The sequence below is a fragment of the Sceloporus occidentalis genome, unplaced genomic scaffold, assembly GCF_023333645.1.
Source record: "Sceloporus occidentalis isolate IW3139 unplaced genomic scaffold, rSceOcc1.0.p SCAF_13, whole genome shotgun sequence".
NCBI lineage: Eukaryota > Metazoa > Chordata > Lepidosauria > Squamata > Phrynosomatidae > Sceloporus > Sceloporus occidentalis.
In genome coordinates, this window is record NW_028316993.1 from 8,970,274 (window position 1) to 8,984,017 (window position 13,744).

The 13,744-nt window shown below is 44.2% G+C and overlaps 1 protein-coding gene across 3 annotated transcripts in view; it reads left to right on the forward strand.

The window, feature by feature from the left end:
• The first annotated feature begins 3,374 nt into the window (after window positions 1-3,374).
• GRAMD1A (GRAM domain containing 1A) overlaps window positions 3,375-13,744 on the forward strand; it is a 55,365-nt gene continuing 44,995 nt past the window's right edge. For 2 of the 3 annotated variants that reach the window (XM_089479405.1, XM_089479406.1), the window contains exon 1: window positions 3,375-3,662. In XM_089479405.1, the coding sequence (XP_089335531.1) occupies window positions 3,655-3,662 (8 nt within the window). In that variant the 5' untranslated portion in view covers window positions 3,375-3,654. The remainder of the gene's footprint in view (window positions 3,663-13,744) is intronic. The other variant, XM_089479403.1, reaches the window with a different exon arrangement.

The window sequence follows — 13,744 nt, forward strand, 5'->3', positions numbered from 1 at the left end:
TAGCCATCCGGACACAACTCCCATCCACCTTTTAAATAGGGAGGGATTATGGGGTATTTAACCCTAGCCACATTTGAGCATATGTTCCTATTTCTTGTGTTAGGAGGGTGGGTTAAAGTACAACATTTTGTTGCTGTGTGTGCATTTATGCCACTTGATCAGCAGACAAACCAATCTACAGTAAAAGAGGGAGTTTATCCAACAGCTTTCTGCCTTTTGCAGTGATGGGACAGAGAACAAATAGTAAAGGTGTCCCAGTACCTGTGCCATGGTACTGGGACAGTGTGTACCTTTGTGGAGAGGAGAGGATTTTTGTTTTGTAAAACAAAATCTTGCCATTGGAGTGTTGAGAAAATGTGGCATCCTGATTAAAATGTTGACGGCCAAAGGTGGAGATGGATCTCTAGTAAGTTGCAGTTCTGCTTTTATTTCACATTTGTAAAAGTTCTAGCCATTGGAAAGAGGCCTACTTTTACCGCCAGGAAATGAATCAGAAAGTATGTGTGCGTGCGGTGGAAAAATCCACCCATTAAAACCTGCCTCGGAACGCCTTAGGAAGAGACACACCTACAGCTGATCAACTCCACATTGCAAAACCTGGCTGGTTGCACAACTGGCAATTATAGTACCTGCTCAAGCTCAGATGGAGCATGTCTGGCTTTCCAGATGTTTTGGACTTCAATTCCCAGAAGCCCTATCAACATGGCCAATGATGAAAGATTATGGGAATCGTTTGAAACACCTGGAGAACCCAATGTTTCCTGGCGCTCAGCTAGTCCCAAGTATTTTTGAATCAGAACTCCACTTCCAAATAAAGAATCTTCTGCACCTAAAAAAGTCTCACTTAATGGTCTTTGAAAGAACCAGTGCAATGCTTCTTTTAAAGGAGAGTTACACAATAAAGCGATCCTACTTCATGCAGAATGTCCACAATCCCATTCAAACAGGAAAAAACAAAGGGAAAAAAAGAGGTTTTCAAAGCCTGGGTTGGAATAGCTGATTCTGAATGCTTCAAAGTTTTATTGATGTATTTATTTATAATAATAATAATAATAATAATAATAAAATTTATTTATATTTCCCGCTTCTCCCTTCGGATATAAAGGGCCACTCATGGCAGATCATGGACTCAGCACAGGGAAGAGCACCTTGCTCACAAATGATGGAAGTCCTCATCCCGTTTGGTCCACAAGTTGCCATTTGTACCATTTTAAAAGTGTTCTGCTTAAAATGTGATATATGTAAATCATGTAATTGTTACCGTCAGTATTTTCTGTAGCTAAATTCATACCAACCTCATAGTCAACATACTGACCTCAGCCATAAGGTTGAGGGCACTATGCATGGGACCTAAGAATATATTCCATGTATCCAGGAAGTGACTGGAGTCCATGAAAGCTAATGCTTAAATACCGGGGTGAGAATCATATTGCCGTCCAGCTATCTGTGGATTGCAACTCCCAGCATTCCTCACTATGGGCTATACTGCCTGTGTGATAAAGTCTTAGAATAGGGTTGTCTTAAGTTGATGCATAGTAACAACAGGTGCATGATAACAACCTAGAGATGTAACAGTACACTCTTAGACCTGTCTGCTGAGAAGTCTGATTGAATTCAATGGGACTTTAATCCCAAATCAGCTCCGCAATCTAAAACCCATTTTCCTGGGAGTAAGTGGTCCGGAACACACCCGAGAAGCCAGGCATTGACTTAGAAAGGAGGCATAAAAGATTAAATACCCCTCCATCCCATCTTCTACCCTAAATATCTAGAACAACTAACCTTCTGTCGGGGTTGTCTTCTGCTGACTTCAGTGCAAAACCAAAGCCTCTAGCCAGAGTCGGTTTGGCTTTTGAAACATGGCTGAACAGTAACTAAAATTTCTGTGACTAGTGCTGATGAATTTTTAATAGGAAGTATGCTCTTTCCTAGAGTCAGAGGCAGGAGTGAAGATCGGAGGGAGGAACATTAACAACTGAAGATACAGTATGCAGATGACACAATACTACTAGAAGAAACCAATGTGGACAGTTAAAAGAGGTCTCAGACTGGATTATTTCTGAAATGTCTTTTGGACTCTTCACTCTCCCAAAATCAAATCTCCTTCCCAGACGTTCAAACTACCAAAGGTCCAGATTGCTTTGGCCCTAAACAAAGACTGGGGAGGGCGCATTCACACTGTGGAAATAAACCGGTTTGGAACTACTGTAGTTTATTTCTGTGATGTTCACACTTGCCCCGATAGCACTTGATGCAGTTTACTGAGAGCCCCCCCACAAAAAAGGCCACTTAAACCAGTGCATTTGCCACCTGACCCCTGAGCAGTTCTTTTTTAAAGAGCCGCAGTGATCCGCACCATTGGTAGTGTGGCCACGCCACTGAATCGATTCGCATTGCGCCGCATCATTCCCTGAAATGGAGGCGCCTCCATTTTGAATCGATGTGGCGGCAAATGTGAACGGCAACAGGGTTAAAATGCCAATTGCGGTAAATGTAGTGGGAACACTGAACCGATTCTGAATCAGCGCAGTGAATGTCTTCGTTCAAAAAAGGAAGTGTTAATGACCCTGTAGTTGGAACACCAAATCGGTTCTGGATTGACACGGAGATGCAAATTTCTTCGTTTGGGGTCATTCACACTAATAAACCGGAGCGCATAGGGGACTTTGCCAATTGGCACCGAGTGCGTCTGGTCCATTTGTTCCAGGTTTAGCCCACTTCTTAGCCCATAAGTCAACAGGAGACTTGAATACCGGCACCGAGTCGCCTCTGTGCAGTTTGTGGGACGGGGGAACCCCATTGAAAAAAGCCCATTTGAACCAGTGCATTTGGCACTGGATGCCTTAGTGGTTAACGATCAGCATCTCCGATAGCATGAACGCGTTACTGGATTGACTTGAATTGCGCAGCTGCCGTTTGGGAAACAGCGGCGAATGGAAACGTCCAAAACCAAACGGAGAGATTCACCGCTGGAACGGCGACTTGGTTTTGGATAGATTCACAACTGTGAATCTCTCGGCGCAAATAAAACCCATATAAGTGTTAGGGACATGATACGAAATGTGGGTTTTTCACACACCGCTGGGTGCGTTGGCAGTGTGAATGTTGCAGAACCAACCTGGGGTTATTTCCCTAGTGTGAATGGGTCCTATAAGAGGACAAGGGAGGGCAGGAAGGATAATAATAATAATAATAATAATAATAATAATAATAATAATATATTTATTTATTTATATCCTCTCTTGAGGGAGACTTTCAACCCCATATCATTGAGGGAAAGGGTGGTGGAAGCCAGAGGGGGGCAGACTAGAATGTGTCCTCCTCCTCCTCCTCCTTGGTCCTGGGTCCTGGGTTCGAGTGCTGCGCCTCTGAGGGAAGGGAAGGAGGAGGGACTGGAGGGGAGGCGGGCAACAAAAGGGGCGGCCTTGGCTGAGAGGAGGAAGGAGGAGGAAGAGGAGGAGGGAGGGAAGGGAAGGCAGCCATCCATCCCTCCCTCCATCCCTCCATCCCAGAAGGGCCCTGCTCCCTTCCTCCTCTTCCCCTTCCTCCTCCTCCATCGAGGGCCGCCGGCCGGGACCCTCGCCTGGGCGCCTCCCCGCTCTGCCTGCCTCCTGGCCGGGCGAGAAGGCAAGCAGCAGCCCCCAGCGCCAGGATATGTTCGAGTAAGAAGGGAAGGAAGGGAGGATGGGGAGAAGGGAAGAAGGGAAGAAGGGAAGGGGTCTCTGAGTCTCTGGGGCCTTTGCATCTGAGATCATCGAAAGGGGAATGGGGAATGGGGAGGACAAAACAAAAGGAGGACAAAATGGAGGACCCTGGAGGAAATGGGGGAGAAAAGGAGAGAGGGGGAATGGAGGGCATCAGAAAAAGGATTGAGGGGAAATGTAGGACATTGATGGAAAAGGGAGTGAGGGGGAATGGAGGACATTGAGGGGGGAATGGAGGACATTGAGGGGAAAGGGGTTGAGGGGGAATGGAGGACATCAGAAAAAGCATGGAGGGGAAATGTAGGACATTGAGGGGAAGGGATTGAGGGGGAATGGAGGACATTGAGGGGCAATGTAGGATATTAAGGGGGAAAAGGGTTGAGAGGAAATGGAGGACATCAGACAAAGGATGGAAGGGAAATGTAGGACATTGGAAAAAGGATTGAGGGGGAAATGTAGGATATTGAGGGAAAGGGGGTTGAGGGAAAATGTAGGACATCAGAAAAAGGATTGAGGGGAAATGTAGGACATTGGGGAAAAGGGATTGAAGGAAAATGTAGGACATTGAGGGAAAGCTAAAAGACATTCCTAGAGATGTGAATTTAAAAGGGAGGACAGGACCAAACAAAAGGTAAGAAATCATTCCTATAAATATGAATATAAAATGGAGGACAGGGCCAAAGAAAAGCTAAAAAGAACATTTCCAGAAATGTCAATGTAAAGGGGGGCATTAGCAAATCAAAGCTTAAAAACACTCCTATAAATATGAATATAAATATAAAAGGGAGGACAGGAGCAAAGGAAAGCTGAAAAAGCATGCCCTAGAAATGTACTGTGAATTCAAAAGGGAGGAGAGGACCAAAAACCAAAGCCGAAAGCACACTCCTGTCAATGTAAAAAGGCATTGCTCCTTAGGGATGCTGGAAAAATGGAGGACATTTTGGGAACCCCTCTTGGGCAGGAGGCGAGAACGGAGGACGCCTCCGGGAAAAGCCTGTCCCCCACAAAAGACCCACTGATTCTGGCCGGTCACTTGTCAGATGAGAGAAGGAGGGATGAAAGGATGGAGAGAATGAAGGATGGATGGAGGGACAAAGGATTTGCCGGAAAGGGAGGGAGATTGGATGTGATGGATGGGTTTCTTATATTGATTGAGGATGCTGCAGCCACACTGCGGAAATAATCTGGGTTGAGCTCGCTTTAACTACCCTATATGTGTCCTTCCCTCCACATCTGTGTGTTTAGGAGGCTGGAAGGAGGATGAGGAGGAAGAAGCTGAAGCTGATAGAAGGGGCTTTGGCCCTCCATTGCAGTCCTTCCAATGCTTGAGCAGCTTTTCTTAGATTAGGCGGTCCGCACTTGCACGAAGAGGGGCACCTGTTGTAGGTGTTGTGGTTGTGTGCCTTCCAGTTGCTGACTTATGGCGACCCTAAGGTTTTCTTGGCAAGGTTTGTTCAGAGGGGTGTTGGTTCAAAGAGGGGTTGGCCGTAGCCTTCCTCTGAGGCTGAGAGAGTGTGACTTGGCCAGGGTCACCCAATGGGTTTCGTGGCCCATCTGGGAACTGAACCCTGGTCTCCAGAGCCATGGTCCAAAGCCCTCAAACCCCTACGCTGGCTCTCTGTACACACACATTTCTTGTTGTTGTTGCATGCCTTCAAGTCATTGCTGACTTACAGCAACCCTAAGGCAAACCTATTGTGGGGTTTTCTTGTTGGAGGTTTGGCATTGTCATCCCCTGAGGCTGAGAGAGTGTGACTTGGTCAGGGTCACCCAATGGGTTTCGTGGCCCAGTTGGGAATCGAAGCCTGGTCTCCAGAGCTATGGTCCAAAGCTCAAACCACTGCTGCAGTGGTCCTCAACCTTCCTAATGCCGTGACCCTTTAATACAGTTCCTCATGTTGTGGTGGCCCCCAACCATAACATTATTTTCGTTGCGACTTCATAACTGTAAAGGGGCTGCAACCCACAGGTTGAGAACTGCTGCACTACACCATGCTGGCTCTCTGTACACACACATTTGTTGCTGTTGTTGTGTGCATTCGAGTCATTTCTGACTTATGGCACCTTCGCCTAAAAGGTTGGATCATACCTCAGTAGTCTTTGGTGCATATCCTGATATTTTTGATAGCCAGGAGTGGTCTCACTTCTGCAGTCATATTAACACATAACTATCAGAACTAGCACAGCCTTTGGTATGAGGTATACAGAGGTATGATTCAACCCTAAGGCAAACCCTGTTGTGGGGCTTTCTTATTCAGAGGAGGTTTGCCATTGCCGTCATCTAAGGCCGAGAAAGTGTGACTTGACCAAGGTCAAGCAGTGGGTTTACATGGCTGAACCAGGAATTGAACCCTGGTTTCCAGAGTCATAGTCCAACACTCAGACTACACTGCTCCTTATTTTTCTTCATAGGGGAGGATCACCGAGGAGGAAGATTGGATTGACAGCAGTTAGGAAGGGATTGATCAGCTTCCCAGGGAGGGAGACATTGACCAAAGGATTCTGGGAATTGTTTTCCAAAAAAGGAAGGTCTGGTTAAAAGACATAGTCACTAGGCTCTTTTGACTTTTTCCGTCATCTTCATGTGTGTAAGGAGAGCCATTATGGTGTAGTGATTTGAATATAAGACTACAACTCTGGAGATCACGGTTCGATCCCCAGCTTGGCAATGAAAGCTGCTGGGTGACTTTGGGCAAGTCTCTCTCAGCCTCAGGGGAAGGCAGTAGCAAATGGCCTCTGAACAAATCTTGCCAAGTAAATCCAACGATAGGTTCACGTTAGGGTTGCCAGAAGTTGGAAACAACTTGAAGACACACAGCACACATGCCATGTGATGCGACAGCAAAAAAGGCCAGTGCGATTTTGGTTGCATCAATAAAAGTATAGTGTCTAGATCAAGGGGAGTAATAGTGCCACTGTATTCTGCTTTGGTCAGGCCTCACCTGGAAAACTGTATCCAGTTCTGGGTACCACAATTCAAAAAGGATGTTGACAAATTGGAGCGTTTTCAGAGAAGGGCCACCAAAATGGTGAAGGGTCTGGAAAACATGCCTTAGGGAGCTTGGGATGTTTAGCATGGAAGAGAGATGGTTAAGGGGTAATATGATAGCCCTCTTTAAGTATTTGAAGGGGTGCCACATTGAGGATGGAGCAAGCTTGTTTGTTGCTCCAGAGAATAGGACCCATAGCAATGTATTCAAACTAAAAGAAGAGAGATTCCACCTCAACATTAAGAGGAACTTCCTGACAGTAAGGGCTATTCAACAGTGGAACACACTCCCTCGGGGAGTGGTGGAGTCTCTTTCCTTGGAGGTCTTTAAACAGAGGCTGGATGGCCATCTGTTGGGAATGCTTTGATTGGGAGTTCCTGCATGGCAGGGAGTTGGACTGTATGGCCCTTGAGGTCTCTATCAACTCTTATGGATTCTATGAAATGAGAGCCAACGTGGCATAGTGGTCTGAGGGTAGGCATGTGACTCTGGAGATCAGGGTTTGATTTCCAGCTTTGCCACGAAACCCTCTGGGTGACCTTGGACAAGTCACACACTCTCAGCCTCAGGGGAAGGCGAGGTCAAACCTCCACTGAACAAATCTTGCCAAGAAGACCCCATTATATGCCTTAGGGTCACCATAAGTCAGAAATGACTTGAAGGGACACAGCAACAACAACACATGCGTGTGTAAAGAGAGCCAGCATGGTATAGTGGTTTGAGCTTTGGACCATTGCTCTGTAGACTAGGGTTCAATTCCCTGCTCTGCCATGGGAACCCACTAGGTGACTTTGTCAGCCCTAGAAAACCCTGTGACAGTTTCGCCTTAGGGTTGCCATAAGTCGGAAAGGACTTCAGGGCACGCACCATCAGCAACAGTATGTGTGTAAACTCATGGTTGTGATTAAATAGGTGAAGTTGGATCTCCTGAGATCTGTGCAGTGCAGATTTATCAGTGTCTTTGTTAAAGCAAGAAGCATGTGTAGTTTCTCAATTCTTGGGCTTTTTAGAGAGGACCTTATAATTTGAATATAGAGCCAAGTGAATCCCTAGAGGAGCAGTGTGTAATTTTTCAAGTTTTTAAATTTAGTTCCCTGCGGTTAAAAGTGTTGCAGGGTGCTGATGGTGGATAGATTGAGAGAGTGAGGGGAAAAGAAATAGGTTTGCAGAGGGCCTTGAAAGGTTCAGGCAGACAATTAATTGGTTTTAAAAGTGGGAAATTTGTGGAATTGTTTTAAAAGTGGACAATACGGTTTTAAAAATGGAAAATAAGTGCTGTTGCTAAAATTCTGTTCTGACCATTTCAGATGCTCACAATTTTGAGCATCTGAATATACGAAAGCTGTGGAGTGGAGGGGTGAACCTACTTTTACGTTTGATCTCTATGGCAAAGTCCTCAACACACTGAATTCATCATCCAGGTGATCCAGACCACTGAGGCTGCACCCACACTGCAGGAAGAATCCAGTTTGACACCACTTTAACTGCCATGGATCAATGTGATGGAATTCTGGGCACTGTAATTTGTTGTGGCAACAGAGCGAGGAATTCCATAGCACTCAGCCATGACTGTTAGAAGCGGTGTTGAACCAAATTATTTCTGCTGTGTGGATGCAGCCTGAGTGACACAAAGAAAATTGTGAGATATCTGAGGACCAGATAGGAGCAGATTACTGATATGTGGGGAAGGCTGGCCCTGTCATCAGACACAGTGAGGCAATTGCCTTCATTGACAAGATGCTGGAGAGAAGAGTAAGTGTTAGAAGGGAGGATTATGTGCCACCTAGTCTGCTCTGAAACCCACTGAAGCCACCTGTCCAGTTCCAAGATGGTGTCTCTATGCCATTTGATTGCTAGTTCGTTTGGATTTTCTACATGTTGCTTCAGGAATCAGAATATCTTGGGTCAACATTGTACATGAGCCAAGTGTTCATGGGACAGGACAAAATTATACCAAATCGGGATCTATAGCTAATCAGATCTTTGGCAGGAAAAGATTTTTAGATATATAGGTATCTTTCACATTCCATGCTTGATTGCACTCTGAACCCACTTTAACTCTCATGACTCCATCCCATGAAATCCTGAGATCTGTAGTTTCGTGAGATATTTAGCATTTTCTACCACAGGATGGTAGTGCCTCACCAAAATTATAAATCCCAGCATTCTGTGAAATGGAGCCACAGAAGCGAAAGTGGGATAAAAAGTACTATAACTCTAGAGCATGAAAAGGACTATAGCCATGTGAAAAATCTGCTTATTCATGTAGCCATAATATTTAAAATTGCTCAGCCATGTAGTCAGGAAATTGATCCTATGAATTGCACAGAAATAGTACTGCACCCTTCTGGTCCAGTGCTGATTCTATGGGATAGGTCCACATAGTTGGGTCTTGTGCATATGGTCAGGTTATGGGTATGTTCTTCTCATTGCATGGGAACTATGTGTTGTCAGTGGGTTTGCATGTGGCTGAAATAGCATAGAAAGAAGGTCTTGGAACAAGGCCACCATGGTATGTTTGGCTGCTTCACACATATATGTCTCATGAAGTGAAAAGTGATTTCTAAGAAACATTGTCACATTGCCAAACATGCACATGATTTGAACATTCTGTTTCAGCATTCTTGGGGTACATCTCTTGGATCATGTGGCTTCATTGGTGGCTGCCATCTTGTACATAATGGCCTGACTCTGGGGCTGGGGCAAAGCTTGGGAATGTTTTCAGCAGACCTTGCAAAGGTCACTTTTTTGGACTACAGCAAAAATTCTTGTGGCACCTTAAATGGGTTTTATTTGTCATAGGCTTTCATGCTCCACTTTTGACATTAGCCTTCACCTGGTCTCTTTCATTAGATACCTCTACCCATTTCCCTGAGACTCATTGCATCAGATGAAGCTGCAGTTCATGAAACCTTATCTGAAAGTCAAGCTTGTTAATCGTTAAAATGCTACAAGATTCTCCACTGTTAATTCCATAAGAAGTTAAAGTGTCTGTTACCCCTTGAAATTTTTCTGACTTCCAAATCCTGGCGTTCCCCAGCTAGCATTGATATGGCTGGGGGGTTCTGGAACTTAATGGTCCAACCCCCCTTTTTTTTCTAGCTCTGATTTTGAGAGTATCCTGCCATCTTGAGAATCCTAATGATGGTATGTCTGGTGGCGAGGGGTATAGTCCCTGTGTCTCCTGTTTCTTTCCATACCATGTGGTGCTAAGATGACCCTAAAACACACCGTATCTACCCCTGCCAAGCTCTTAGCATCTGACTAGCATCTTGTCCATCCAGTTATGGACATGGCTTTCTGCTATTGCAGCATCCCTGATCTGCATCCCTAGCTGAACTGTCAACTTTGGTTTGTCAGCCCTTGGGATTCTTGCAATATGGCTCTGCCATCTGCTGAAGGCCTAGCAATGTCCTATTTCTACATAACTACAGAGCAGGTCCATGTGGTGCATAGGCATGAGATTAAACAGGGGAACTAGGCTGTTCAATGCCACATCAAGGTCAGCCTCAGGGAGAACAGTTCCAGAACATTAGCATTTCATTAGCAATGGCTGCTCTGGGAGGATGAGGCAGGAGAGAGAGTTTACCTACCATCACCCTTGTTCTTCCCTTTCTACAAATAACCCCATCCTCTCTCTGTCCAGAGTGCTTCTCTGACCTCTACTTAGTCATTTTGTTTTACATTTTCACAGTTAAAAGGAGCAGAACTTCACAGGGCATGTCCAAGTTGGCACTCCATCTTACGAATGGGAAAGAAGGAATGAAATTGAGGCCAACAGTTGAGACATTTTTAGGGGCTTGAACCGTTTTGGTGGATTTTAAAAATCAACTGGAATCACAACGGTCAAAGAAGGAGCAAGGAGAATTTCCTGCCTAGAGTTCTATGTCATTAACCCTTCTCATAGATACAATTCACTCTTAAAGTCTGTCTGTAACAGAAGATATGTTTTTCAACAACATGTGCTCACCTTTCTCTTTCGCTTTTGCTTTCTCTGTTTTTATTAGCACTTCCACACTTCCTTTCTCCTTCCTTTGCCTGTTTCTCAGTCTTTTAACTGATGCCCTTGGTCTGCTCTTGGGTTGGCAGTCTCTTCCTACTCTGTAGCTGTTTCTAGCTGTGACTATTAAGCTGCAATGCACATTCTGCTCTGTTATAGACAGCCAATCAAAACATTGAAAAGGAGTTGATAGTATATAGTATCTTCTCAAATCTGATGCCACCCATTTGATTGGGACTATATTTGTATCAGGCCCAGCTAACATGGGCAGTAGTGAAGGATCATGGGTCCTGAAGTTCAAAACATCTGAAAAGCACAAAGTTATGAAAGGATAGTGATAAGACGGTGGAAGAATTTCCTATTCCCTTTCATGTGTTCAACAATAGTATGAGCCTTTCCAAAAGCCACTGTCCAAAACCAAAGTAGAAAATAGAGGCCAATTGGGGTTTGTAGTTTGGGGAGATACTAGAGCTTTCTGGAAGAGAATTTTAATACTCCATCTTACACTGCAAATATCACATTTCCATAGTAAGTTGTCATGGCACTTAAAGTAGAATCATAGCACTGTAATTGTGTAGTATGGAAAGGCTCCCAAGTTTAGTTTCACAGCAGTCACAGATTCCCAATCCCCTTTCTTTCCGAAGACTTTTTAGAAAAGTCTGTTCAGATGTTAATGCTATTATACTTACCTGGCTTTAAGATTTACTGCTGAATAGATTTGGATATGCTTGCATTCTTAAGCTCACTATGTTTCACCTAGTGTTTCCCCTCCTGCTTCCAAAGAGGATGTGCACCTAGGTGTGCAAATAATATTCATGGAAAATTAGCTTCACATTGGTGCATAATAGAGCTCCATAGTGAATGGCATCCTGGTGAAAAAAGAGCAGCATGTTGTTTGCTACTGAGCTTTAGGATCAGCACTGGTTAGGCATGATTTCCAGACAGACGGTTATTCTGGTATTGGTATGTGAGCAGTATAGTTGGCCCTTAGTATCCGTTTGGGGTTTGGTTCCAGGACCCCCATGTTCAAGTCCCACTAAATACATGGATGTTCAAGTCCCACTAAATACAGTGGATAGTAAAATGGTGTCCCTTAAGAAAAATGGCAAAATCAAGGTTTGCTTTTTGGAATGTATATATTTATCAAAATATTTTCAAGCCGTGGATGCTTGAATCTGTGGATCAAAAACGCATTGCAGAAATAATCTAGTTCGAGACTGCTTTAACTACAAATCCTGGAATTGTAGTTTGTTTTGGCACCAGAGCTCTCTCTCATAGAAAACTAAATGTCTCACAAAACTACAGTTCCCAGAATTCCCTAGCATTGAGCCGGGGCAGTTAAAGCAGTCTCAAACTGGATGGTTTCTGCAGTGTGTTTTGAACCACAGTCTTCCTTGAAGGTAATGTTTCCCAAGCGCAATGCCAGCAATGTTTGGGTTTAAGTTTCAAACAGAGGCAAGGTCTGTTGTTATTGTTGTTAGTTTGTGGTGATTCAGTAGGGAAAGCAACTGGTTCATTTGGGGGTCTTCCTCTGTTCTGGCCCCATTTACACTCTTCTGATGTCCAGTATTGATAGCTGTGCAGGTTGTACTCTTTTGCTGTACAAAGGAAGCAATGAGTTAATCTGGCGAAGTGTGTGTGTGCGCCTTCAGCTGGGATATTCTTTGCCCTCAGAGTCTGGGCCTGTGGGTTCCAGATAAGGCCAAGCAATCGTTCGCCAAAGAGGAAATAGAGTCAAACAGTACAACTGGCAGACGGCCATCAGCTTTTCATACACTACCCAGGAACCTTGGTACTTTGAATTGGAAACCAAGGGCGAGCAGGAAGTAGAGTGAGTGACTCTTCAGTGAAATGTTTTCAGCAAGCTGAGCTTGCATGGTGTGAAAAGTACAGGGTGCTTCTTTCGGATTCTCTTTAGGATTACTCCGTCTTTGTTATTTAGGTGAAGACGTAAAAGATACAGCTTCTGATTTTTGGACAAGCCAGGAACCTCCATCATGTTATGCTGGAGTTTTGACATCCAGTAGTGTGTACTCTGCGCCACTTTAGGTTGCAGGTGGTGGGGTACTTTTCTTTTGCATGCTCCCTCATGTCAGTGATAAAGAAATTACAAATACATAAAATACATGTGCAGTCTTCCAGTGGCATCAGTTCTAGTCAACATAGTCAGAATGATAGGAGTTGGAGCCATTCAATAGAAACAGTTCACTGCAGTTAGAAAGCTAGCAAGCCAGGGGAAAAGGTTCTTACTTAGCCCTTTCTCTGGCATGCTACATTTCTACATGGAGGGTATTTTGACAGTCAGAAAAATGAAAACATGACATCCCCGTCACATTAAAAAAAGTGTAATTAACTGCTTTCATCGCAATTACAATCTGATTACACAGACTCATCTACAGCCTAAAATCCAACTGTCTGTTTTACCATTTCGGTGTTTTATCACTTCGTTTTATCCACTGCATATGTAGACAGTCTTGACAGATCAGAAACAAGGAGCATGAAAAGAAAGTACATTCAACATATGTCCAGGTTTTGAAAGGGGATGATTCATGTTTTTCCAAGCTGGGTATTAACACATTATGCGTAATGTTATTGTGGCTAAAGTGCAGCATGTCCATCCATTTAAAGAGCACCATCTGCTACTTTCATGAATATGCAGATACACATTACAGCAGCTACTCCATTCACATATGCAAGAAGCTACAAGGTGTCCTTTTGTTCAAATGTGCTTGTTTCAGCAAGGTGGCCTTCAGACCATTACCCTTGTATTTACTCCTCCGAGGTCAGATCCAAATACCAAGAATCTCAAGACACTTTTGACCTGTGAATCAGGTGGCGCAAAATCAGTTTCCTCATGTTAGAATTAAAATGTTTTCCTTTTACAGGAAATCATAACCGCAACATACATTTATTTTATCTTGGTCCTGAGGTTCACCTTTGCTCAGTTGCTCTTGTTTAGTGTCACCTGCCTTAACAGGTGTGTTAGAATAAAAATGAAAAGAAGGGAGGAAAGTCAGGATTCAAAAGTAACAAGTGAAGGGACAAATAAA